Source organism: Rhinolophus ferrumequinum, chromosome 16 (assembly GCF_004115265.2).
Source record: "Rhinolophus ferrumequinum isolate MPI-CBG mRhiFer1 chromosome 16, mRhiFer1_v1.p, whole genome shotgun sequence".
NCBI classification, from domain to species: Eukaryota; Metazoa; Chordata; class Mammalia; order Chiroptera; family Rhinolophidae; genus Rhinolophus; species Rhinolophus ferrumequinum.
Window position 1 is genome coordinate 61,614,886 of NC_046299.1, and position 27,037 is coordinate 61,641,922.

Consider the following 27,037-nt stretch of genomic DNA (forward strand, 5'->3'; position numbering starts at 1 on the left):
TCCTCAAATGCTGTGTGCTGTGACTGTCCAGGTGATGACAATGGTGATGGCTCTGGGGGACACACCAGCTATTTATGAGCTGCATCTGCACCCAGGCTGGACATTTCACTGGCACAGAAAAGCCAGCACTGTGTCTCCTGCAGCCAGGAGTTGAAGCTGAGCACAGACCTTCGTGCGCTGGAAACTGTTACTCACCTCTGGCTTCTCCCTGCAGTGTACTGTTTCCACTTCAGTCCACATGTTTGTGCACATGTACATTTGCAGGCATGCTCTCCCATATGTATATATTTGCATGCACACCAGGCACATGCGTACACACATTGCACCTGTGATTTTTTGCAAATCAGTGGTATCAGTGGTCTAAGTTCATCCCAGGGTTGTGTGGCTCTGATGGGGTATAGGAAAATTAAAAGCTGAGAAGGTCTCAGACAAGCATGGTCTCTATTTGTTGATGCTGCAATGGGAGAGAAACCCCAGGCCTGCCCTCTGATGCCCACATCAGCTTCTCTTCCTTCCTTCCCTCTATTCCCTACTTTGGGACACTCTCCTGAAGCCTCCATCTCAAACTGTGGCCAGGGGCAGAGTGGAGGAGGGACAAAGACCAGGCTGGCCCCCATTCCCACTCCCTAGTGAACTGCTGTTACTGAGAAGTGCCTCCTGCCCAGCCGGTGGGTAACAGCTGCTCTCTGGCTGGCTTGGGTCTCCCAGGGGAGGCAGATGGAGGGAGGCTGGCCTTCCCCTTTAAGAGCACCCTTCTCACCACCCCTCCCTTTCCCCAAGGCAGCCTCAGGCATCGGGCAGGTGCCCAAATCAGGAGAAGGAGCTTGCAGCACCAGGTACAGCCTCGCCTGGGGCTCCCCCTACTCCCCCTTCTTCCTCAACCCACTGCTCGTGCCCTGCTGATGGTTCTCCAGCCTGGCAGGACTGACCTCCCTGGGAAGGGGGATAAGGCTGGAGGCAGGGGTGGATGGGATGGGGCCTGGAGGGGGGCAGGGGACGGGATGGGGGAAGGATGGGGCGCTGGCCATAAGCTGCTGGTCTCCTGGGCCAGACCCCAGCAGGGAGAACAGGCTGGTCTGCACGAGACAGGGCAGAGGAGGTGGTGAAGTAGAAGAAGGAATGCAGATCCATCTCTAGCTTCTTCTACTTCACATTTTTGTGACCTTGGGAAAGTTACCAAATGTGCCTGTGATATGGGGACTTCTTCTCCCCTGCATGTTGTATATGCCAGTCCCACGGCGAGAGGCAGGATGCTGGCAGCTGGAAAATTACTCACACCTAGGCCTGCACTCAGTCCTTGGGCCCCCGCTCAGGCCGGAGTCCTCTGGGAGGGCCAGAGAGCAGCCAGCCCAGTGCCTTCCCCAAGCCTCAGTTTCCCCAGCCAGGAGCCAGGGTGGGTCTTGATCGATCTCCAGACCTCCCACGGTTTGAAGTCTCTTGTGGGAAGTGCTTCTGGAAGTGTTCTGGCCCAAAGGTCACACTGGCAGGATTCTAGAGGGGCCTAGGCCCCCTCCCAGAACACACTGTGTCTAGGTTACAGGCTGGACACACCGAACACGCACCGTCTCCCTGCCTCTTCTGGCCCTGTGTCCCAGCAGCTGAGCAAATGGCATCTCCTCCCCTCCTCCCTGCCCCTGGCCATTCCAGCGCAAAGGGCACAGGGGCCTGGCGTGCCACACTGGCAGCTGTAGCTTTCCATGCTGCCGTCAAGTTTTCCAGAGCACAAATGAGACAGGAGAGCCAGGAGAGCCAGGAACAACCACTGGGCCCCTCAAGGCTCTGGGGGATGTGGGCCTGCCCCAGACCTGCATCCAGATCTGTGCTGAGGGGTGCAGGCAGAACCCCCCACCAGGTCCTGGCATTGGGAGGCACCTACGGCCACTGGGAGCCTGTTATCTGGCATGAGTCCCATGGCAATGAGCCCAGGCTCCAGTGTGGCCTGAATCCACTCCCTGTGTGACCTTGGAAGAAGCACTTAACCTCTCTGAGCTTCAGTTCCTGCCGAGGCAGCAGCCTTTCAAAATCTGAGGGGACAATGGTATGAAGGGCCTGGAGCTGAGGTTGGCTGTTCTCAGAGCTGCTTTTATTATGATGACTATTTTTATGGCTGGACAACCTTGGGCCAGTTACTAGTCTCCTGTGCCAAAGCTCTGCCCAGACCAGCTGGAGGCTCAGCTCAGTCCAAGGGACCATCAGGGCTCCACACTGGATCAGGTCAACCTCTCATCAGTAAGCACAGGGCAGCAGTAAGCCAAGCGGAAAAGCCCCTGCCCAAGGGAGCTCAGCTCTGGTCTTCTGGGCAGAGGGGTGAGTGCAGCAGTAGAGAGTGCGCCTCTAGGCTTCCTAGGGCAGAGGGCACCAGGAGAGGAGAGCAGGGAGGGAAGCCTTATCACTGACCTGGCCAGGCCCCTATCTTGCCCCTTGGGGGTTACTGGGTGCCGGACACCCCTCCCCAGGGGCTATATTAGCCATGTGAGTCACGGTGGACGGGCTGGGAGGCCTCGGCGGGCGGGCACAGTGTAGGGTTACAGTCCATTTATGGGCGCAGCAGAGGGCAGATATCAGTGTCGATGGCATTCATTCCAGCTATTCTTAGCAGCCTCTCAGGAGCTCCACACGCCTGGCTGGGCAGCAAGGGACAGAGCAGGCAAGGCTGGGGTCGGGGGTCGGGGGTCGGGGGTCGGGGGTCGGGGCCGGGGCCGGCGAGGGTCGCCTGAGGGCCTCTCACTCCACTCTTCTCTTGTCCACAGAGGCCGCCGCTGTCAGCACCAGCATGTCTTACAGCGTGACCCTGACGGGGCCTGGCCCCTGGGGCTTCCGCCTGCAGGGGGGCAAGGACTTCAACATGCCTCTCACTATCTCCCGGGTAAGTGGGCACTGCCCACGGCAGAGTGCCCTCAGGGGGTTGGCATGTTCAGAGTGGGGTGTGTGTGTCCCTCTGTCTGTCTTCCTCAAGACTCTTGAAAAGCAGAGCGCACCCGATCCCCAGTTTGGGGGCTGGGACTGGACACAACAGGATGCTGCCAACCATAGACCCCTCCTCAGCCACAGCTGTTTGCCCACCGGAATTGGCCAGCGTGTTATGAGTGTGAAATGTCATGGGCAAGTGGCGGGTGTTCTGAGCAGAGAAGGAAGTGCCAAGTTTTCATGGCTGACAGACAGGTGAACGGAGCAGCTTTCCTAAGCTCTTCCTCGGCAGGGTGGGCTCAGGATGCCCTCAAGCCTGGAAGTGGGCAATTACCTTGGGGAGAGAGCACTGCTAGCATGGAGAGGGCAGGGGACAGGAGGGCAGGTCAACAGATGGACAGACCGCTGAGCTCGGTTGTCAGGGCTTGGGGATGGATTGGGCTGGTTACGGGGCTCCAGCATCTACTTCATCCCAGAGCCAAGATAACAGTTCCCCACCTCCATCCCCCCCCCACACACCTTCCTGGGTCTGCCAGGGACCTTGCACTCGCCGGCCTCATGAGGCTGGGCCTTCCTCCCTCACCTGCTCAAGCCCCGACCCCTTCATCCATGGCTGCTCTGCCTGTCTGTCTCACATCTTATTCCCCATGCTTACCTGGGAAAATGAGCCATGTCCTGCAGTGTCTGTGATCAGGGAACAGCACTGCCTAATGCGGATGTCACAGAACATTGGACAATGTCTGAGTAACTCAATTGTCCCACTGGGGACACTGAAACCTAGAGAGTCGAGAAGCTAGATCTGCTCGAGAGGAAGCTGTCTAAAAGAAAGGACTTCGTTTTAACCACTGCTGTGTCCTCGGCACCTACACCAGGGCCTAGAACATAGTAGATATTCAGGCAACATTGGCCAAGCACAGGGACTGTCCACAAGTCTGACCGAGAGGGGGCTGAAGGCCCCGAGGCTCAGAGTGGACTGTGAGGTGTGTGAGAGAATAGACAAGTCCTGCCTGGTGGTTCAAGGCTGAGGTGACCACCTGCAGTGCTGATGTGGGCACAGGAGGGCAGGCTGAGGCCCCAGGCTCTCTTTGGAACGTGATGGATGGGCAGGAGTGTTTAGGTTGCTGCCCACCTGGGGACAGGAAGACAGTTTCTTTCCCTTGCCTTGCGCCGGGGGTAGAGAGGGCCAGGGAGGCACTGAGGTGGGCAGCCGGGCAGTCCTGAAATGTGCTTGGCAGAAGGGGCAGGGAGCCAATGCCCCCACTGGATGAGCAGTCCTGGTTGTGGAACCTGATGTGGGCACTTCGGGGGGCCCCAAGGAGAAGCCCCACTCAGGGGTGCTATGGGAAGACATAACAGCCATAGAGGCCACATTCCTCTGGGGCGGGGCACTGGCCTGGCTCCAGCCCAGAGAGAAGGCCTTGCCCTCCGTCTTCCTACTGGAGAGCTGGCTCACTTTAACCTGAGTCTGCACCCCTCCAGACCCACTTCCCTGGAGACCACAGCGTCCTACACTGAAAGGACACCAAGAGACTTGCACACCCTTTCTGGTGATATGGTAACACCTGGGCATTTGAGCCCAAGTGGACATGCTCCCCCCACCCTGACCCTGCACAACTCCCAGCCCCATGGTTGCAGGTCTGCTGTCTGCATGAGGCGGGGCTGTCCACCCTCACTCTAACAGGTCCACCGGTGACACACGCCTAAGACTGAGCCCAACTCTCCGCCAGCCCCACCATCCTCAAGGCTTCCTCCTGGTGCTCCCTGCGCCATCTCTGTGGTGGACATTAGCCTCCTGGCTCAGTGGCACCCAGGATAGCCAATTACCTCACCCAGGGTCTATGTGCCACCTGGCCTGGCCAGCTCAGGGCTTAAATTGCAGCATAGAGGCCTTAAGCTAGACAGCAAGAAGAATGTCCTCCCTGCAGGGAGGGCGTGTATTGGGACGTACTGGAACCAATGACTAGGAATACTTTTAAAAATAGAATCCACAGCTCAGGCAGGGCATCGGGGGATGGGCACAATGGCCTCCCTGCTTTCTACAGAGGTATGCCCCGCATGACCGAAGCCACGCGCAAGCCGGACCAGGTGGGCACTGGGGCCTCCCCAGGGCTCGGAGCCCCTTGAGGAACTCCTCTGGTGGGCTGCTGATACCCTGGGCTAGAGGTCCCAGGTTCACTCTTGCCGGCCAGGTGGTATTTCCTGCTGAGGCTCTCCAGGCCTTTCTGCTGCAGGAACTTCTCTCCCAAGGGGCTACAGGGCCACAGCTCTCTGGAGAGACCCTACTCCCACCCCAACCATGATCCACTTCCCACATGAAACTATGGGTGCTCAGGCGACTGGCGGCATGTTGTGGAGGGGGATTTGCAGAGGCAGGGCCTGCTCATTCTCAGCAGGGCCTCTACAGTTAGTGCAATCCTGAGAGGTGGGCAGGTAGGCAGGGCTTCAGAGCCAGGCTAACTGAGGTTTGAATTTGCACACGGGCTCCTGTAGTCACCGCTAGCTTCCATGCTTGCGCTCTCTCCCCTGTGGCTAGGGGACAGCAGGAAAGCATGGAGTGGGACCTGTGCCATCAGAGTAGGTGCAGACTGAAGCGCCTTCTGTAAGAAGGCAGCCACCTGCAGGCTGAGTGGTAGCTCTGACGCCACTCCACGTTGCCCACGGGCCCTACAGCATCAAACTTGGGGCAGCAGCAGCCCCTCAAGGCCTCCCTTCAGTGGGTCTCAGCTTGAGGACCCACAGAGAAGGCGGTGCATGAGGGAGACTCAGAGGGTGGAGGGGGAAATGCCTTTATTTATCCTGGACAGGTGCGGCTGGGCCTGCAACATGAGCTGCCCTCTGACCCCCACCCTCCCCAACCCCAGCCAGTTCTCCAGGATGTGGGGGAGGGGTGGGAGCCGCTCCAAAGGCTCAGCCCCCACCCCCGACAATCACTAGGCCAGAGGCTGGGGCCATGGTCTGGGGACTTGCCCCTTGGCACATGTGGTCCTTGACTTTACGGAAGACGTGTGTAATTTTGTTCCGCTCTGCTACTCACAGTTTTGTCACCTTAGAAAAGTCAGTCCACCTGCTGAGTCTCAGTTTTCCCATCTGTAAAATGAGGATAGTACCTTGGGGAGAATGCTTCCTAACATGCCCATGTGAAAATATTTTACACCTGTTGTTCCTCTAGGACTTGTTGTGAAGACCTGAGAATGGTGGGCTGAGCTGTGTGGGGCCTGTGTCTCTGCTGCACCCACCAGCCCCGCAGGCTTGCCTGGCCACCAGCCCCTTTGCAGTTTTCTGTTTCCGAATTTGTCAGACTACCCCAGCTACAATGGGGATGGAGAGCACAGAGGGTCCCCACGGAGGAGGAAAGCCAAGACTATTCTGGGGCAACTGTGGTGGTGATTCCTGGAATTCTGAGGCTGCTGGAGCCGTTTCTGGGGCAGCGCCTCTCAGTGCTGACAGGTCATGCTGTTTATAGCCACCCTGAAGGTCAGACAAGCCTCTGGAGGGCTCCTGTGGGGCTGCGGGCCTGCCCCCCGCCCCCAACACATGAACAAATGGAGAAGATAACCGACAGGCCCACAGCTGGCGAATGCATTCTTAGAGGTTCCCTGGCCAGGCTCTCGCCTCCCATGCTTCCCCTCTCGGTGCTCAGAGCTGTCCCTGACCTTATGAGGGCCTGGAAGGGCATGGCTATGAGGCTGGCTGGGGCCTGGGGAGCAGACCCTCCAAGGCCCTGGGCCAAGACGCAGGGTCCTCGCAGTATCCGGGGCACGCCTGGCTCCTTGGGCTGAAGGTGCTGTGGGACAGCAGCAAGTGTGAGAAGGCGTCCTGAGTAAGGTCTGCAGGGCCCTCTGGCCTAGGAGATGTCTCCCCAGTTCCCTGAGTCTCTGTCCCCCTCTACATGGTCCCCCCAGCCAGGGGTCGTCTGTCATTGCCAAGGTCCCGCTCCCCAGACCCTCCCTTCCCCAAACACAGCTCCTCTGCCTCCTTGGGACCAGGCTCCACCCTACCCAGGAACCATCTTAAGGGGCACGAAGCAGATTTTGCCATGTCCCCTTGTTCTCTGAGGCCCAGCGAGAGTGACGTGGCTATGGGAGAATTCTGCAGGTGACACCCAGGACACAGACAGAACTGTCGGCCTGGACAAGAAGAGAAGAGGGAGACTCAGAAGGCCAGGGAAGGGTATGGCCAGTGACCGCTGGCTTTGGGCCCAAGGAGGTCACTGGTGTGTGTGGGACGGTGGGGGCCAGAGCCAAATGGCTGGGTGCGAGGGACGGGAGCCGAAAGAGGCAGGACCTGCTGATCACTTCTCGGAGAAGCCTGGAGGTGAAGAAAGGGAGAGAAATATGACAAGAGCTAGCTAGAGCAGCTAAGGCAGGGGAGGGAGAGACTTTTTTTTTTAACACTATTTTCTTAGAGCAGTTTCGGGTTCATAGCAAAGTTGAGGGGCATGTACAGCGATGTCCCACGTAGCCCCGGCCCCTGTGTGTACACAGCCTCCCCCACTGTCAGCGTCCCCCACCAGAGCAGCACATTTACTAGAATCGATGGACCTGCGTCGACACATCATTACCACTCAGAGTTCATACCCGACATTAGCGTTCCCTGTTGGTGTGTGGACAAACGGGTAATGACATATACCTACCATTCTAGTACCAGGCGGAGTATTTTCACTGCCCTCAAAATCCTCTCTGCAAGGAGAGGCTTTTTGAGCATAGACAAGACTCTGGCTTGTTCTTCGGCCAGGGTGGGGCTGAGAGTGGGACCATGGGGAGACAGAGTTTCCAGTGAGAGCGTGAGGGATGGAACAAGACCCAAGGGAGGCCAGATGGGACGGGAGTGGAGCATGGCATGACGGTAATTTAATCACATCATGTTCAATGCACTTAGGGCTCCGTGAGAAATCCTCTGGGGTGCTCAGCGTGGAAGGGTGGGAGGAGATGCTGGAAGCCACACCATCCAGCCACCAGCCGCTCTTGCTCCCCACTCCCCACCACACCCACAAAGTTAAATCTAAAGGGGAAGGAAAGCAGGGGACTCCTGAGCACTGGGGGGTGATGGTCAGGAGCTGCTGTAGGGAGCGCAGCTGCCCTCCTGGCTGCCAAGGAGCTGAGGACAAGGATGTGCCTGGGCTGGTCTTGCTTCCCCAGGAACCTGGGCAGCACTTCTCTCCCCTCCAACTAATACTCAGGCCCCTCTAGGGACAGCAGGCTGGCTCAGGACTGGTCAGTCAGGGCAGACCTTGCACCCCACTATCTGCCATCTCCAGATCTTGTTTCCTGTGGAGCCAGGGAGGCCCCCAGCCTCGGCCCCTCCGGCACCTCTAGGGGAAGGGTCAGGGGCAGCACAGGCACCTCCTTGGTTGGGAGCTTATCTGAAACATTCTCAGCTCTGCGTCCTCTTTACATAATGCCCTATCGGATAATGTAATGCTCGCGGCGAGCTGAGAGAAAGGCATTACTGCTTTCCATAACACAGAGGGCATGGAGGCTGGCACAGCAAGCTCAGGTCTCACTCAGACCAAAGTCCCCACTCTTCCCTTTGCTGCCTCCCTACGGGCACCTGCAGGTGGTGGCTGGAGCCACAGCTGCTTCCTGGCAGTGGTTATCCCTGTGCCCCCTCTGGGTGCCCTAAGACCACAGCCCAACAAGGTGAAAGGACTCCTGTGGGCCAGGTGGTGACCTTAGTCCTCCAACACCTTGAGCCCATTCTAGCAAGCCTCAGGACTGGAGCTCTACCCATGGCTGGTTTCCCAGCTGAGAGGTAGCTGGTGACCCAAGAAGACGGAAAAGTGACGTAGGAATGAAACAACTATTACAAAGAGTTTTTAAAATATTTAAAAGGGGAAAGACTGAGAAAAATAAACCTCCAACGATTTAGCTGCTTTGGGTCCTTTCTAGGACGAGAAAAGCAGAGAGGGATAGAAGCAGATAAGAGATCCGTGGATACATGAAGCCTGGATGGCACCCTTCACTGCCCTGGTCTCTGGGTGAGAGTATGAGGGTGGCCCCACCCCTCTTCTGGACAGGCTGCTCCTGCACTACCAGTTGGGGAGGAGATCTGATGGCCCTTGGGCCAAGCTGGGGGTCCCTGCCTCCATCCTGCCTCCCTCTGTAAGGAGAACTGGGCAGAACTAGAAGAGTGCCTTCTTACGAGAGGATGACAGTGCCCTCCTTACGAGAAGATGACAGCCCAAGGGTTCTTGGGTCCTGCTCAGGGCAGCCAAAGGCCAGGCCAGTCGAGCCCTGACGGGAATGTGCAGGTGCAGGGAGAAAGGCGCCAGGGGCAGGTGGGAGCCAGCTCGGCAGCTTCCCTTGGGGGAAGCTGAGCTCTTCCCTGGCAACAAGTATCACTGCTGTCTGTACAAGGCAGGGCCAGGCAAAGGGAAGGTGGGAGACCCAGCGGGAAGGATTAGTGTACCTGAGAGAGAAAGGTGTCCCTGAGGCAGCTCCCAAAGGATGGCATTCCAGATTCACCACCCCCCACCCCCACCCCACCCAGCCAGGCTTGCCTGAGCTGATCTGGCCCTCGCCTCTCTTGGATGTCATTCTGGTGTCCTTGCTCACGCTCTCATCCATGATCTTCTGGACACAACTCTGGTCCTGCCTGGCAGTTATCACCTCTGTAGGCAGAAGGCTTGCCCTTCTGGCTGGCGTCTGTGCTGCCACCACCCCCACCCCTCCACCTGGGAGCTCCCGGCTGCAGGGTGAGGGCCCCTATGCTGTAGATGTTTTGTAGCATCTGGGAACCCCCGATGTGGGGGAGCCCTTGTGTGGGGAGCCCCACAGGCAGCCTGTCTGGAAAGCAGAGGCATTGCACACTTCACCCTGAATGGAAGCAGACGAACGTCTGCTACTTTCTCTGAAGAGTTTTAAAACTAAGACGGCTTGGTGGATGGAGATAGAGAGAGAGAATGTGATAGATACGGCACGGTGAATGAAGTGTTACGGTTGAATCTCGGTGGTGGGTATCGGAGTGTTTATTGTAGAACTCTTTCCGCTTTTTCTGTGTTTGAAGATGTCTGTAATAAAACGCTGGGGAAAGCACACGCCTGAATGTGCAGCCAGGTATAGAGAAAGGACAGGCCTGGCTGAGCAGCTTACTTGCCCTCAGGAGTCCCCAGTCAGCCCACAAAGTATTTTGTATTTCTTCACTGTTGCTTTTCACCCGTGGTTAACCCCTTAAATTGAAGGAGACAACACACTCTTGTCATTAGCTGAGGCTCCCTGTGGCCTTGGATTTGGAGAGATGGGCTATGTCCATTTTGAGGACTGAGTACTTCTAAGATGCCTCTCTGGGAGCTGGGAGAGCAGGCTGGCTTCTGCAAACGGGCAACGTGGCTACCCTGCAATCTTGGGGTTCATTTCTCCCATCCTTGCCTGTCTCAGCAGATTCAGGGTGGGAGAGACTGCTCTGGGCAAAGGTGGCCAGTGTTTAGGGAGGTAACATATCCCCTGGGGCTGCAAGGTCTGGGGAGGGCCTTCGGCGAGGGCTCTCCCGGGTCTTGCTCTTAGCACTGGGTAGTAACACGTGGCTCTTGGCCACACCCTGCACAGCTCACCTGGTTTAGATGAGAGTTCCCTGGGAGCGGCCTGGCAGGAGATTTCTTTCTATGTCTAGGAGCCCAGGGCCTGGCCAGAGGCCCTCTCAAACTTGACACCCATGGCATGGGACTGTCCTCAAGTTCTGTCTGCGCTCCTTCTTGAATGGTCCCCAGGCTTTAGCCAGAAAACGACTTCTGCCAGCATTAGGAGCTGGCGTTGGCCCTGGGGTATAGCCAGGAAGGTGACTGGGTTGCACTTAGAGAAGCCAGAAGGAATGGCTAGTGGGCAATTAGAGAGGAAAAGCCAAGGGGCTCTGTCCAGTCACTGCTTGGCATGGGGTGGCTCCCAAAGGCTCTTCTTTCCTATGGTGTCACTGGGGGTGGGGCCTGCATGGCAGTCCACACGTCACAGGGGCCTTCAATATGATGTCATGGGGGTGAGTTCACAAAGTCATTCTGTGTGATATCAGCATGGGGGGAGCTTCGATGGTGATGTCATGGGCAGTAGAGCAGAGTCTCCCTGACATGAAAACATCTTCAGAGGTGGGATTTCATTCCATTCCATGGAATGTCACTAAGGGCAGGCCGTCAAGTTATTTTAGGTGATATTACGAGAACTTCCAGAATTTTACATTTCACGTGATATCACTACAGATGGGGCCTCCACCATATTCTGGCTGCAATTGCTAAGAGCCAGGCATGCAGAGTCTGGCCTTTGTGCGTGATGTCATTCGGGGTAGAATCTGAGCCATCGTGGCATCCCAAGTAATGTCCCTGGGGGTGTGGCCTTCCTGATAATGCATGGGGTATTCCGGGGTGAAGCATGGCTGGCATTCTATATGATCACACTGGGGGTGGAGCCCCCAGACTCTAGAATTCTGTGATGTCATTAGAATGTAGGATTTGAGAACTGACCCCCACATCTGCACCTCTCCTTCTGGAAGGTTGAAGCTGACCTCAGAGCACTGAGCCCTGTCCCCTGTACCAGCTTTGCTCCCCCAGGCAGGGTTGATGGTTCCCCAGCCCGCTGCACCCCTGCCATGGTAGCACTAGGCACTCACATTAGGGTGCTTTGTGAGGGGACATTTGTCCTGCCTGCCGATCTGGCAGCACCTCTGTGGAGGCACTGAGTCTTAGCTCCTGTGTATTCCCTCCCTTCTGGAGCCTGGAAAGTGCTCTATGGGTTTTCAGGGTATAGGTGTTATAGGAGGCAGACTGGCCCCCAAATCTCAATGGCTTAGCACAATGAGTTTATTTCTCACTCATGCAACATCTGATGTGGTGCTCCTTAGTCATTCTCCTCCAAGTAGTGACTCCAGAATCCAGGGCCCTTCCGTTAGTGGCTCGGGGGTCCTTTTCTGGGCCCTCTGCACCCAGTCAGCCGACACGTATAGAGAATGCGGGATGGCAAAGCTGGCTGCTTGGCGCAGGCCTGAAAGTGGTGCACACTGCCTCCATCCACCTTCCTCTAGCTAGAGCTAGTCTTACAGCCACACTCAGATACCAAGCACTAGGAAATACGGCGGCTATGTGCCAACAAGAAGAATCAGGCGCGGTGAGCAGGTACTGGCCCCAGTGAATAAAAGGCCTCTCCTGGATTATCCCAGGTGACTCTCCCCTGAGGACTGGCCCAGCCTCAGGCTCACCATCCTAATGTACTTCCCCTCATCTGCCATCTTCTCAGATCACGCCGGGGAGCAAGGCGGCCCAGTCCCAGCTCAGCCAGGGTGACCTCGTGGTGGCCATTGACGGTGTCAACACAGATACCATGACCCACCTGGAGGCCCAGAACAAGATCAAGTCTGCCAGCTACAACCTGAGCCTCACACTGCAGAAGTAGGTGGCAGCTGAGGGGCGGCTGGGGTGTGGGCATCGGGGGCCTGAGAAAGGGGCTGTCCAGGAGCAGTTGTGTGGGTCCAGCCCTGTGCTCCCAGGCCTCACAGGGCAGTAAAGACAGCCCCTGGACCAGGGGAAAGACCAGGCCCAGTGGTTGTCGAGCACCTGCCACGTCTGTGCCTCACTCTCAGATGAGGCTGAGAGGGTCGGTTCAGTTGCCAGCGTACAGGCTGGGACGCCTGGAAGCCGGTGTCTTCCCTGCTTCCTCTCTGCCCAGGCAGCCTCCCAAGGACCTAGCAGAGGCCTGTGGCTACAAAGTGCCCAAGGGCCATGACTTCATCATCCTGGTCAGGCCGAGTGCCCCCCTGGGGACACCCAGCCCACAGGGTGGACAGTGGGCTTCAGGCCCTCTGACCTGACTCCCTAGTACTCTATTGCCTTCCCCTGGTCGGCCCTGCCCAGGCAGGAGCTCCTAGCCCCAGAGATAAGTGTCTTCACTTGGTCTCATTTCTGTTTTCTCCAGGTCGAAGCGTCCCATTCCCATATCTACGACAGCGCCCCCGATCCAGTCCCCGCTGCCAGTGATCCCCCACCAGAAGGTAAGTGCTGCGCTCAGTGGCGGGCTCTACTCCCAGCCACGGTTCCTGAGGTGTAGCCCCTGGTCTTTCTGCCTGACCCTTGGCTGGCCCACCTGGGGTGAGGCGAGGGACCAGCCCTGCCTCACCACTGCCCTGCCATGGCTGACCCTGGGAAGTGGGGCAGGCCTTGGGGAGAGGTGTTTGAGCCCCCATGAAATACTGAGTGTGGGTACCTCGCTGGGTGCTACCACCCTGGGCCTCATGACTGGGCTGATGCAATCCCAGCTTAGGCAGCAGTATTCTCAGGAGACGGAGCATCCTCCCAGCCAGGAGGGACATTGGTCCAGAAAGCTCTGCCCCTCATCCTCCTAAAGCACTGGGGTGGGTGGTGGGGTGGGGGTGGGGTGACCCTGACATGAAAGCGGGAGGCCTCAGCTTGAGCTGGTCACCTCATGAGGAGCTTCCAGGCTTGGAGGGGCCTGCTGGCCCTTGGGGTTTCTCCAGTGACCTAGGCTCTCTCGCTCCGATTTCCATCCCGCCTCCCCATTGCGTGCCCCTATAGCCCAATCAGAAATGCTGGTGGTGGCCAAGAGGCAGGCATAGGACAGAAGGTGGCGCCCTGGCGCAGACCTCACCCCCATGCCCAGGCCCCTTGCCAACTCCCTATAAGCAGCTCAACCCTGTGGGCCCAAAGCACGGGGGCTCCCCGCACCTTTCCTACAGGGACGCACTCCCCACCCTTTTCTGCATGACCTCATACTGACCCCTGTCTCTTCAGTGAAGCAGAGTGGGCAAGGGGTAAAGTGGGGAGGGGGAGAGCTAAAGGCTGACGGGGGTTGGGTGGGTGACAGATTGGGGAAATAGGCAGAAGGCTACTTGGGAGAAGTTGCAGAGGTGAACCAAGGGAACCAAATGTCAGCGCCCTACTTCCTCAGTTTCCCCTCCTGCACCTCCAGGTAGGGGAAACTGGTAGACTGCCTGTCTACCACCAGCTGGGGGGCCCCCTCTTACTGGCCATCAGGGGCATCTCAGTAAGTGGTCAAGAGAACAGCAGGCTGAGCAGTGCTCACCAAGTGCCCCCACTCAGGGATTGGGGAACAGACATAGAATGGAGGTGGCCCCCCCACACCCTGAGACCCACTTTCTCCTTGTTCCAGCCCTTTCCTCCAGGCCTGTAGGCAGGCTGGCTTGGCTTGGCTTTCTGTGTGGGGCTTTGCAGTTTGTTCAAGTAGATGCCAGCATTGGGGCCAGCAGCCATGTGCCTCCCCTGCTCTTCCTGACAAAACCCTTCTCTTCCAGGTGCCCTGGAAGAGCTCAGTGCAGCAGGCTGCAGGCTGCAGGGCGCTGGCACTAACACCTCTGTTTCAGGTCCATGCAGAAGCACTGGGATGCGTGTGGCCTCTAACTGCTCTCTTCTCTCTCCCCTGCATGGCGGCTACCCTGTGCCAGGACCCTGCTCTGGACACGAACGGCAGCCTGGCGGCACCCAGCCCCAACCCCGAGGCGAGGGCCAGCCCGGGCACCCCGGAGCTCAGGCAGACCTTTAGCTCCTCCTTCTCCCAGACTTCCGTCTTCTCCTCACACATGGAGGCCTCTGACCCTGGCCCTGCACGGGGCAGCCCAGGGGCCAAGACCAGCCCAGAGGGGACTCTGGACTCACTCAGCCCGAAAGTACCCCTGGGCTCGAGCCAGCCAAGGCAGTATAACAACCCTATTGGCCTGTACTCGGCAGAGACCCTGAGGGAGATGGCTCAGATGTATCAGATGGGCCTCCGAGGGAAGGCCCCAGGTGCTGGACTCCCAGGAGGGTAGGTAACGGGCGCACAGCTCTCCACTGCTGCTCTAGGGCCACCTGGGTCCTCGGTGCTCAGTGAAGGCCTGGGCAGATGCTCAGAGTGATGGGCTGGCCTCAATCTGCCAACCCCAACCCCCTGAGGCAGCGCAGGCTGAGAGCCATGAAAGCACTGATCCTACTGACATTTGCCATGAGCCAGCTGCGTCATTGCTTTATGAGACCACCCCCAGGTGATGGGTCAAGTTTTGTAGAGAGGGAAACTGAGGCTCAGAGAAGGTTAAGTCGAGATCCAGCTATACTGAATGCAAGAGATGCTGAATCCCAATAATATCATAGCAAGTCATCCTCATTTCCCCGGATAGGACAAAACCTGCTGCCTCCAGAAGCTCTGGGGCAAGGGGATAGGCTGGTCCCCATCCCTCTAAGACCCCTGAGGCAGGAGCAAAGAAGAATTTGAGAGGTGGGAAGGCAAGTTCTCTAAGGCTGGGAGTGGTCTGGGAAGGCTACCTGGAGGAGGGAGCATCTAAGCTGGGTGCAGAGAGATTTCGCAATGGTGTGAAGGGAGTGGGCTTGCAGGACCGAGCCTGGCTAGGGTAGGGCAGCAAGGAGGGAAGGCCCCAAGGAGAAAGGGGCTGTGCAGAATAGCAGCCCATCCCCTGCCCCCTGACATCTAGCTGGTGGGATTCTAAGGTTAAAAGAACCTAGAGCCAGTAGTCATCATGGAGGGGCTGAGGGGAAGGAGCCCCTAAGCAGAGCACGTATTAGCTTCTAAGCCCTTCATGCTTGTTATCTCATTTGAACTTCTCCCATGATCCCATGCAATTGGTATAATTATATCTAGTTATTGTGTGCTAGAAGCAGAGCTGGCTGAGTCAAGGCAATATTGGCCAGTGGTTAGGAGCACTGTCCCTATCTCAGGATTACTGGGAGGACTGAAAGAGACAACATGTGCATAGCACTGAGCTCTATTCTGGCACACTCGGTACGTGCTACCTGTCACCATTGCCTGGAGTCCCACAGCCCGGGTCAGTCTGACCCAAGCCCATGCCCTTTCTTTGCCTTTGCCGCAGAAGGTACCTGTGCTCCACGAGCTCACTGCTCCCCTGAGGATCTCCACCTCCACGCCCCACCCTCACCCCCGCCCCTCAGCTCTTTCTCAGATCCTGAGTGAAGCTAGCCTCGGGCACTCCATGGTCTGAACACCTGGACCCTGGCTTCCCTGGACCAAGGTGGCAAAGCCGTATATCCCCGACTTTTTCTAGCAAGGAGCTTCTGCCAGAAAACCCAGGGAATGGCAGAACAGAAACGGCCCCCTTCTCTGCCTTGGATGGGCTCGTAGCTCCTTCTGGTCCCCCTGAGACCGGCCCCCGGCAGGGAGGTCAGCCTCTGGTGCACTGGGACCTCCATGAGGCAACTTGCAGTGAGGGTAATGTCTCCCCTAACAGCCCTCAGTCTGGGCTGGACACCTGCTAACAATCCATGTGCTTTAACTAACATAACTCTCTCAGCAACTTCAGAGGTGGGCATCATTCCCCCAATTTTACAGCTGGGAAACACAAGCCCAGAAAGTGAGCAATTTGCCCAAAGTCACACAGCTAATGAGTGGCAGATAAGACTGGCATCCAGGTCAGCCTAAGTCCTCCCTGCATGGAGACAGAGACCCACCTACCTGCCTGGGGAAGTCAAGGAGCTTCCTGTGACTCCCAAGGTGCCCTCCTATTGGCACAGGGGCTTCTCAGAACCTGACAAGTGTTACATTATTACTTGACACTCATAGCATTAGGGTCCAACAGTTTCTTCCAAGGGAAAATGGGTCAGGGGAGGGAGTGCTTCGTCCAAATGCAGGCCAGTGCTGCTGTCCCTGGGCGATGCCCAGGAAGGGTAGAACCTCTGATGTGGGCCAGCCTGGGCAGCCTCTGCTGGGCTGAGTGTCTAACTGCTTGCGTGTCCCTCCGCTGCACACTTCACCCATGCCAAGGGCTCTACTCTCAGTATTCTACTTAGTCTGCACAACCTGTCTGTGCAGTAGGCACCACCATCCCGATTTTATGAATGAGGAGACGGAGGCTGAGACAGGTGGGTAACTTGCTCAGAGTCACAGCACTAGGAAGAGGCAAGGTCAGGATTTGAACTCTGTCCTGTCTGGCTCCAAAAGGAAGTTCCTTACCCTACTCTTCCTTGGAGCAGTTTGCAGCCTGATTCCTTAGCAGCTTCTAGCCTCTTGGGAGGTGTGGGGGGGAACAGATGGGGTGCAAGGACAGTGGGCCTGAGTGTCCCTGCAGTCCCCTCCTCATCCTCTCTGGGGCTGGCACTGAAGGGCAGTGTCCCTCAGGCCACCAAGTGCGAGGGTCCCTGGGCAGGTCTTACAACTTGGGCCATCCTCCTCAAGACCTGGGTGCTGCCTCCTCTCTGAGCTATGTCCGCTGCAGGAATCCAGGCTCCAGATCCTCAGGCAGAAGCTAAGCAGGGGGCAGGAATCAATGCCAAAGAAAGAGCTGGAAGCCCAAGCAGGGCAGGGCAGAGGCAGCCCCAGAGGCCAACACTACCCTCTGCAGGGGGCATGGCTGGTCGGGGCAAGAGCTGACCCTGCAGCTGTCTGCACCGGCCAAAAATGGAGAAGGAATGGAAGATCTGTGCTGGCCCTTTCCTAATATAGCTCCATTTGCAGCTATTTTGAGCCTGCGAGGACAGAGGAAATTTTATCAGCTCTGAGACAGGGGCCTGGGGCTGAGCAGGGCCACTGCAAGGCTGTCTGGGGCTCGTGAGGCCCCTGGCTTTGGCCTGGCTCCCCAGGGTTCTGGCCAAAGGATGACCAGGGTCAGGCCTGCTGGGTCCCAGGCTCCTCGTCAGAGGCCACAGCAGTCAGATCTGAGAAGGGGCAGAGTTTGGGGGCAAGGACTCTGCCTTCTGCACTCCTCCCACCTCAGGTTTCTGACAGGGCCATTGCTGCTGCCAGGATCTGCTACTGCAAGCAATTTGCAGTTAAAGAGATGCCTGCATTAGAAGATGATGCTCCAGAAGGCTCCCTCTCAGATAAGAGTGAGGGGGTATCCTTCTTGTAGTGTCCAAGATGGGCTGCTCTGTCTGGGGGCTTTCTGGAAATAAGCCTTGGACCCACACTTCTTCATTGCCTGTGCACAAGGCCTTTAGGATCAGTCACTGGGTCCTGCACAGATCCCTACCCCTGTGCCCCAGGAGGAATGGCCGCAGCTGCCTGCCCCTCCTCTAAGAGGAGGAGCTGGTCCTGGGGCTGTGGGTAACCTCGTCGTACATACACTCCAGCACCACTGCAACTCCTGCTCAGGGAGCTGAACTCCCAGAGCTGCCCCCCATTAGCAAGGGTAAGTCCAGACCTGCTGTCTGGCCAGGAGGTATCTGGGCCCTTGGTAGCTGGGTAGCTGCAGCTGGTCCTATCTCTAGCTTCCTCTCCCAGGGTCTACAGCCAGATTGCTGCATTTGGGGAATTCGTGCACACGAGGGCCCATAAAAATGGACAAGCAAACCCTTCTTCCTGGCAAAGCTTTGGGTACTGAGGACCTACTGAGGGCGAAATGCTGCTGTAGGCACCTCTGATCCAAACCGAGAGGCCGTGGCCCAACTCTGTGCTCTTCCCTTCCTCACTCTGTATTCTCTTCACCCAGGGCCAGTCCCAACTGGCTCTGCCTTCTCAGTGGCCAGTCTGAGGATGATTCCAGTGCTCAAATCCCCTGGCAGGAGCCTCACTCTGATAGCCCTGTCTTCTTTGCTCTTTCTCTCCTCCTCAGGTGGTAGCCAACTCTCCAGCCAAGTTAGTATGAAGGAAAGCATGTATGTGTGCGCTTGTGTGCATATCCCAGCATGCATCCGTGTGTCAGTCTGGACAGCGTGTGCCTGTGTCAGCATGTGTACGTGTGCGTGCACATGTGAGAGGGGGTGCATTAGTGTCCCTGAGTGAGCCTGCATGGGTGTGAAGCTACGAGTATGGAGTAGAGGTGTTCAGGAGGGGTGCTAGGGCTCCATCTGATACCCACCGCCTTTTGGTTCCCAATTTCCTGCTGTGGCAGCTTAAGATCAGCGGCTGGCTCTGATGGGTGGCGGGTGGAGTGTCGTGCTGATGCAGGGTTCTCTGTGGACCTGAAGACATCTCATCTCCATCCCGGTGGGACCCCTCAGAAGGGCCGCGCCAGACGTTGTCTTTGTCTGAGAAACACACCTGCCTGTTGGAGGGGAAAGCCCCAATGGGTAGAGATTGGAGGCCACAATGCAAGTTGGACACGAAGGTGCTGGAGCAGCCTGAGCCCTGCTCTGAGGAAGAAGCACCTGCACGGAAATGTCTGGAAGAACAGAATGCCCAGCCATCAGAAGTGGCCAGCAGGATGAGCCTCTTGGTAGAGAAACCAAGTTCAGAATCTTTGTGGGTGCCCAGTGGGACTGCTTTTCGCCTTTTGGGGGCATCCTGGACTCCGCTTGGGCTGCTGCTGCCTGTCACGTGTAGCCCAGCTCCTGTCCCCTACCCCCAAGCCCCATCCCCCAACCCTTTTTGTCTCTGCTTCCCTGCTGATGTGGTGAGAGAACTTCAATGCCTGGCGCCCCCTGCTGACCCTGGGCTGTAGCTCAGGCTGAGCCGGGGCGTCCAGGGATCTGGGAAAGCCCAGATGGGCAAGAAAAATCTTCTACAAAGGGCTCTGGAGAGGGTGCCGAGGATTTTCACGACCAGACCCAACCCACCCACAGTTGGGGGGACTTGGGCAGACTAGCTGGGATCAGACTTTGGGAGAGCTCTCTCGACACCCTCCACCACCAGCCCTCCCCTGGACCTCCCACGTAACACCACCCGTTGCCCTTTTCTCCTTCTACCCCCTCCTCCGCTCCCTCTGCTCCCCTCCCCCAGCGCCGACTACCAGGAACGCTTCAACCCCAACGCCCTGAAGGACTCAGCCCTGTCCACCCACAAGCCCATCGAGGTGAAGGGGCTGGGCGGCAAGGCCACCATCATCCACGCGCAGTACAACACGCCCATCAGCATGTACTCCCAGGACGCCATCATGGATGCCATCGCCGGGCAGGCGCAGGCTCAGGGCAGTGACTTCAGTGGGTAAGCGCCTCCCCTCTTCCATGGTCACTCGCCGCCTCCACCAGGGGCCTGGCCTCATCCCCTGCGGAGGCTGAGGGCACCAGGCCTCTTGGCGCCATCAGAGACTTTAGGCATCAGGACCAGCTTTCCTCCCTCGCCTTGGGCCTCCTGGGGCACAGCCCTTGGAGGGGAGCCAGCCTCTGCCCAGTCCTTCCAGAACACGGCATTCTCGCTTCAGAATCAGTCTCATGGTCAGCTTTAGGAGAAGGGTGGAGAAATGCAGAATATGGTGGTTCCTCCAAGTGCCGGTCACAGCCTATGCATTTTACCCGTGCTCCGTGACAGGCTGGTCTAAAAAGAGACTTACGGAATCCTGTTGACCAAGGTGGCATTCTGGATATCCCAGTCTTCTCATAACTAAGCGTTTCTTTGCGGGAGTGTTGCTGTGTTCTTCCAAAGATGAGAACAATTCAAATAGGTGACTGGGTTTCTTGTTTGGGAAGGAGCCTCCTGACCAACCATCTGGGGTGCTGTTGGAGTCGCCGCACTTCAGAGCCTGGGGAGCACCCAGGACTGTTTGCCCCAGGAAAGCCTGGCCTCAGGGCAGTGGGACTGAGGACATCCTTGGAATTTACCTGTTATCGATGGTTGAGGAACTTGAGGGCTAAACAGGAAAAGAGTAGTCTGAAAATGATTTGTGGCTGACACTGCTAGTAGTGCAAACTACTTAATTAATGGGGCCCTCTTCTTTTTGTCTTTCTATCTCTCTTAGTTTCTCTCTCTGCCTCTCTCTCTCTCTCTCTCTCTCTCTCTCTCTCTCTCTCTGGATCTCTGTGTGTGCCTCTATCTCTTTCACTCTGTATTCTCTGTCTATAACTTTCTATTATCTCTTCTTTAATCTCTCTTTCTCTCTTTCATACACACACGGTCTCTTACTGTTTTCTCCTTGGGAATACCATTAGTGTTTACTCTCAGAACTGACTGATTACCTCTTTGGACAATATCCTATCCCTGAGTCATTATCCCCAGCAACTCAAAGCAAGAAATCTTAAAATGATGGCATCTGAAGCTAAAAAAAAAAACACCCCAGACGTTAGAAGAGGACTAGAGGGGTGACAAAGTCCCAGAAAGCTCCTATAGTGTTTGGCTTTTCCAGAGCCCAGACCTTGTGGTCAGAAAGTGCATGCAGGTTATAAGGGGGAGGCTCCAGAGGCCAAAGGATGGAAGGTTGTGTGGACTTCCTGGCTCTCCTGGTTCCAGAGAGCCTGTCCCTCTCAGCCAGCAGGGGATGGAGGTTGCTTGCCCTGGAGCCATGGGTCTCAAACTGGTCAGGTTCCAGGCTGCAGCTCTTTGCAGAACTCTAGACAGAGTTGATTTATTTAATTCTATCATTCAAAGCAGAAAATATGACCACGCAAGTTTAAAAACACAACCATTATCTCATGTGTACCCAGAAAAACAGGCTGCCTGACTAAGCCAAAGAGCTATCAGGGATTTCCTGTTAACATTTGTTTGCCACAGAATGTGACAAGTGTGTCCTTGGTGTGCCCCTAAAAGTGCTAACGGCCACCAAAGGCAAGTTCAGTGGGAGACATCGGAAGAACTGCTCTTCACTCACTTTCTCTTCTCTGCACCTTGGGCAAAGACTGCTGTCATTTGGTTTTACCACTAAGGCACACCTGATTTTTTTTTTTTAACACAATGCACCATTGATCTAATCTACTCTTCTCAAAGGAACTTTCCCATTTCCCTCCCCTCCTTGTCCTTTCCCCCTCCCCTCCCTTTCCCTTCCCTTGTGTGCCTGGGAAACAACATGCTTTCCCCTTCCTTCTAACTCGGCCCTGCTGGGCTGGTGCTGCCGTGGTGCCTGTGGGTAAGAGCTGCCCCTGTCTGCCATAAGGTGCTCCGTTTCTGCTGTTAATGTCCATGATTCCTTCCTCACTGACAGTTTTCTTTTTGTCTCTCTCTCTTCCTCCTTTACCCACCCCACTCCCATAACTCATTTCTGATCCTAACCCTGATCCCTTGTATGTGTGCCGCCCCTCTGCCACCCCTTGATGGACATGCGCCCCCTGCTGGGCTTTCCTCTGCTTGGCAGGGCATCGCCACTGGCGTAAGTAGACCCCCCACACTGTCTGTGCCATTGTCTGTCTGGTTGCGGGATGGTGTGCGGGTGTGGTGGGATGTGTCCGAGGACAGTGCCTCTGTCTGCATTCTTGCTCATACCCTCCTCACAGCCAAATGACATGCCCTGCAGCCTACACAGCCTTGCTCTTTGGAGTTGTCTCCAAATAATGTCACTAAGGACACAGACCAGAGTAACAACACACATGCTGCCTCCCCCACAAGGCTGGGGGTGTCTCCGTGTTCTCCTTGCCATGCTTTGTGGGCATTTCCCCTAGCTTTTCCTGTCTGCACTGTGACAGTGGATACCTGAGTGTCAGCATCCGCACTGGACCATTATTTCGGGGAGACGGTGATAAGGGGGCCTCTTAGAGGACATTACCCAGAATCCTCATGGAAGATGGATCTGGAGGATCCAGTGTTTGGCAAGACCACCCAAGGGCGGCAAAGGATGAGTCAGATTTGGGGGCAGTACAGTGGAGGTGACCTCGATGTTGTGGTGACTGTGGCGTGTTTTTGGTGGCAAAAATAACATGCTGGGAGCAGCTCCCAGAATGGCCTTGGGCCCAGGGTCCCAGGACTGTGGGGCCTGTTCCACATTCTCTCTGTATATATCCTTCCTGAGCACCAGAGCCTAAAAAGGCACAGCAGTTCTTTCATCAGACTCCCAGTCTCTGTTGTGGCAGCACCAGGCCCCACCTTTGCACAACGTAGTGAGAAATGCACCGACAATGTGAAGCCCAAGGGACTCACTCCTGGCAGCTCCCGGAGCCCAGGGAGCTTTGGAAGGACAGGGGGGCACCTCAAAGGCACGTTCCAGGAAAAGGGCAGCAAACACCTTCCATCTGCTTTCTGGACCATCAAGCTCCCATAAAGCCCAGTGTAGGCTCATGGGCAGGGCCTGGGTTTGGGTCTACTTGCCCACATTTCCTCCCAGCATGCCAGGCAGTCCTGATTGTGTCTTCCTGTTGCCCATCTCACCCAAAAACTGGAGGCCCAGCCTCTGCCCTGGGAACCGTTAGGATGCCTCCCTGAGCCGGATATGGCCTCCCCAGCTAGATCCTCCCCATTCCTCTGCTCCTGGGCAGCCCCAGGCTCCTCCCTGCCTGGACCCCAGAAGGATCTCTTGGGGTTCTCCATCAGATCCCAACCACAGGCTTCCAGTACCTGTAGCTTTCAGGCTAGGACACAGCTTTTAGGGAAGGAGGGACAGCTCCACCGAGCCTTGGTCACCTTTTGTCACTTTTCTTTACCTCTGCTGTCATAGCCCACCCTGAGTCAGACACAGGGCACCAATCCTGACAGACTCCAATCCTGGGAGACAGGCCAATTCTTCCATCCAGCTCGTTGCAGGGAGTGTAGAAGACATGTGCACTGAGGACACCCCTCTTGTACCAGACGGCCCTCGGTGGGGGGCAGGTAGAAGCAGCCATAGAGGCAGGCAGGGGATGCTGGACAGGATGAGTGTCTGGGCTGGGCCAAGTCTCCAGATGTAGAGCATCTGGAGTGTACAAGGCTCCAGTGGGCAGAAGTGGCCTTTCTGAGCCCTTGTCACAGCAGAGGGTCTGATGGAAAGGACACTGGGTTGGGAGGTGGGAAGCTTGGGTTCTTACTCAGTGGGGTCCCTGTATGCCGTAACCCGAAGCAAGTTGGCTGGCCTCTCTGGACCTCAGTTTCAGCATCTGTAAGAGGAGAGGGCTGGGCCGCTGGCCCGTGGACTGGGGAGGCAGGCTGTTACTGCTGTGAGCGCCACCTGAGTTCATCTGAGTCCTGACAGCGTGGGCTAGGCGGCCTGCATCCTCCAGCCCTCACTGGACAGGGTCAGTGGACACCCATAAAGCTTTTGATGTATCCTCCCTGCAGTCTGGTCTGTGTATCCTCCCTGCACTGGACCCAGGGGCGTCTGGGAGCCCTATGGCTCTGATGTAGGATTCATTCATTCAGTTAAGTTTTTTTTTTCTTTTTAAACTTTTTTTATTTTAAGTGTGTTTTTCCAGGACCTATCAGGTCCGAGTCAAGTAGTTGTTTCAATCTAGTTGTGGAGGGTGCAGCTCACAGTGGCCCATGTGGGAATTGAACCGGCAACCTTGTTAAGAGCCCTGTGCTCTAACCAACTGAGCTATCCGGCCACCCCAATTAAGTTTTGAGCACCTCTGACATGCCAGACCCTAGAAGTCTAAGGGAAGGTCACCAGGAACCCCTCAGTAGGTTGGGGCAGAGGACTAGTGACTCTCCTGCAGCTCCACTCCCAGCTCCCCCAGGCCAGAACCCCCTGTCTACGGGTGATACCTGGCTGCGTGGCCTTGTTGCCAGTTTCTCACACCACCTCCCCACGGTGCCTGCCTGTTTGTAGCTGAGCAAGAGCCCCCAGTCCTTTTCTAGGGCAGTCACAGCATTGGTAGCTTCCTGTTCGGATCCAGAGGTGTGAAGAGGGCGAGGAAACGACCTTGAGGAAGCCTCTGGGTCCCCTGAATGGCCTGTCCTCACATAACGCCAAGTTCAGGGCCTGCTCAGGGAGGTGGAAGTTACTTCAAGAAGACATCTGCCTCCTCTCTCCCTAAAGGAGATTCAGCCCCTGGGGTGGGGTGTCTTCAGGCCGATGTGTGGAGTTAGCGTGGGGAGGGGTGTTGGCAGGGAGGATCTGAGCCTCCTGATCCTTTGTGAAAGGAATCACCATCTCACTGTGACCACCCTGAGCACTGAGGACCCAGCCAAGCCCTTGTCCCCAGCTCTCAGATGGCAGTGGGTAAAGGGCATGGTGGGTTCCGACAAGTAGGGGCCACCACAGGCAAAGGGGGGCCAGGGGGACGCAATGTGGGGCGGATGTAAGGGTCGGGGGCAGGGTTCCAGCCTCGCCCTCGCCCACGGCCTCTTTCTGCATTGCAGGAGCCTTCCTGTTAAAGACCTTGCCGTAGACAGCGCCTCTCCTGTGTATCAGGCTGTGATTAAGAACCAGAACAAGCCGGAAGATGAGGCTGATGAGTGGGCCCGCCGCTCGTCCAACCTGCAGTCTCGCTCCTTCCGCATCCTGGCTCAGATGACAGGAACGGAATACAGTAAGTGAGGGCTGTGGGGTGGGGGGCAGAAACGGGAGATGCTACGGGGCCGTGAGGATCCTGGGCCCTACTCCACAGTCCCACAGAAGTTAGGGAGTCAAGCCCCCGCCCTGGAAGATGAGCTGGCCTTCATAGGTAAACAGTGGCCTGCTGAGCCCCTCTGGGGCAGGCAAACGATATCAGCCTTCTGCTCAGCTCCCTGACTCAACAGCAGGCAGAAGGCTAAACATGGTCCTTCCGGGTGAAATTACTGTTCAGAACTGGGAGAAGAGGACCTCACAGGCCACACCTCTGACCATTCCCACCCAACTGCACCACTTCCTGTCCTGTCCCTTCTCCCCCTGCCCTCTGCTCAGCACACAGCTTTGCCTTTCCTAGGCTAGGGAGCAGTAACTGTTCAGTCATTGGTGGGGACTCAGTGTCCACAGAGCTCTGGTGGCTTTTGTTCCTTATGTTCCCTGAGATTCCTCCTGACCAGCAACTTTCTACCCACAGTGCAAGACCCTGACGAAGAAGCTTTGCGAAGGTCAAGGTAAGTGCCTGGACTCAGGCTCTGTGGCCTTGCCCCTCCTAACCCCATCCCTCTCCGGGCAGCCCCCCAGGTCAGATGACTTATGGAAAGAACCTCTCAACTTCAGGTATTTGGAAACTCCTAGCCCCTAAAGGGCTCCAGCAGATGCTGACATGGGGCGTTTGTCCCGAGTCAGTGAAGTGGGTGCTAGGAGCGGTCTCTATCCCCTAGGCCCAGGCTGCAGGAGTGAGGACTCTGGGCTCTCCTGGCTCTGTCCCTGGGCAGGGGCAGGGCTGCTTTGGCCTTTGCTGGGCTGTTGAGAATGAGGGCATCTCTCCCTGTGAGGAGGACACTGGGCCAACTGCCTTACCTGCCCACCCTGTGAATCTGGAGGCTAGGCACTGGGAAGCAGGCACGAGGAGGGCTGTGCTGGGCACAGGCGCCTAATCCCTGGACTCACCTGTCCAGACATTGAGGTATTAGATCCATAAATTGCTCAAAGCACAACAGCTTCTGCAAGGAAGGACAAGCCCCGGGCATAAGGTGGGATTTGTGCAGGGCTAGGTGGCTCAAGGTCAAGGTATGGTCTCCGCAGCACTGGCAGGCCTGAGGCCACAGCCACTAGCTTACCACCTGCGGCCTGTCCGGTGCTCCCAGCCCTGGGCACGACGGGGTCATGCTGCCCTGGAGCCCACTGGAACCCACTAGGCCTGCCAGGGTAAGGCACGGAGCCCAGTGTGACGATCTTACACTCCAGAGGCCAATGTGTCATCTGCGTGTTCTTCCTGGGAGATTCTGCCTTGGGTCAGTGCATCCTGTGGTGGCCTCTGTGTGAGGCTGGGGCTCCGAGACACTCTTCCACCCTGGCCAAGCTTTCTGTACTCGCTAAGCTACATGTTGTGGCCACAGAACCGTGTGGAGAGTGGGACTCTGGGGTCAGCCGGAGTTGGTGTGATATTTTCTTTTTGAACCTGTATTTTTGCCAATCCAAGTTGCCCCTACTCTTTGGCTGGGGCTTCCAAGCTTAAAGTGTGGTCCTCCCAGGCCTCCTGATGAGCATGCAGTCCCAGTAACAGTTCTTCACCGGTCAGTGCCTGCAATGCGGCTGCGCGCCTGAAGTGAGGTGATGTTTGATTTAGCTCACAAGTTAGTATCTAGCTATTTTAAATGTGACCGAGCTCTCAGTACTCCCCTGCTCCTGTGCTCCTATGCTCCGCTGCTCCTGTGTGCTGTTTCTGTGTTTGTCCCACCTCCCCTCTGAACCCACTCACACAGCTACTCCAGTGAACAGTGCAGCCTTACCAAAGATAAGCACACACACCACGGCAAACAACTTAAAAGTCCCCAGGTTCCTTCCATCAGGAAGCCAGCAGTGGTGTTTTCTCTCCCTCCCATGGGGCAACCTTGCCTTTCTGGCTCCTGCACCCCCTGGGGGAACTTCTGGTCACTTTATGTTCCTCCGGCCGGTCACTCTAAGCTTGCACCTTGTTAATCGGACACGGAAGGCAGGAGAATATTGGTGGCGGTAGATGACAGGGAACTTCTGTCTTTTGTATTTCTCCTGGAATATTTGCCGGCACTGCAAACTTAGGAGTGAGAACATGAAAGGAAGTATCAAGGATGGTCCTCAGGCCTCGTCTTTGGCC

At 56.7% G+C, this 27,037-nt stretch overlaps 1 protein-coding gene across 3 annotated transcripts in view; it reads left to right on the forward strand.

Moving 5' to 3' along the window:
• Positions 1-2,515: 2,515 nt before the first annotated feature.
• LDB3 (LIM domain binding 3) overlaps positions 2,516-27,037 on the forward strand; it is a 61,465-nt gene continuing 36,943 nt past the window's right edge. For 2 of the 3 annotated variants that reach the window (XM_033130732.1, XM_033130733.1), the window contains exons 1-8: positions 2,516-2,647; positions 2,751-2,866; positions 12,123-12,274; positions 12,798-12,873; positions 18,412-18,434; positions 19,518-19,721; positions 24,711-24,880; positions 25,376-25,412. In XM_033130732.1, the coding sequence (XP_032986623.1) occupies positions 2,539-2,647; positions 2,751-2,866; positions 12,123-12,274; positions 12,798-12,873; positions 18,412-18,434; positions 19,518-19,721; positions 24,711-24,880; positions 25,376-25,412 (887 nt within the window). In that variant the 5' untranslated portion in view covers positions 2,516-2,538. Of the gene's footprint in view, positions 2,648-2,750; positions 2,867-12,122; positions 12,275-12,797; positions 12,874-18,411; positions 18,435-19,517; positions 19,722-21,798; positions 21,814-24,710; positions 24,881-25,375; positions 25,413-27,037 lie in introns of all 3 variants that reach the window. The other variant, XM_033130731.1, reaches the window with a different exon arrangement.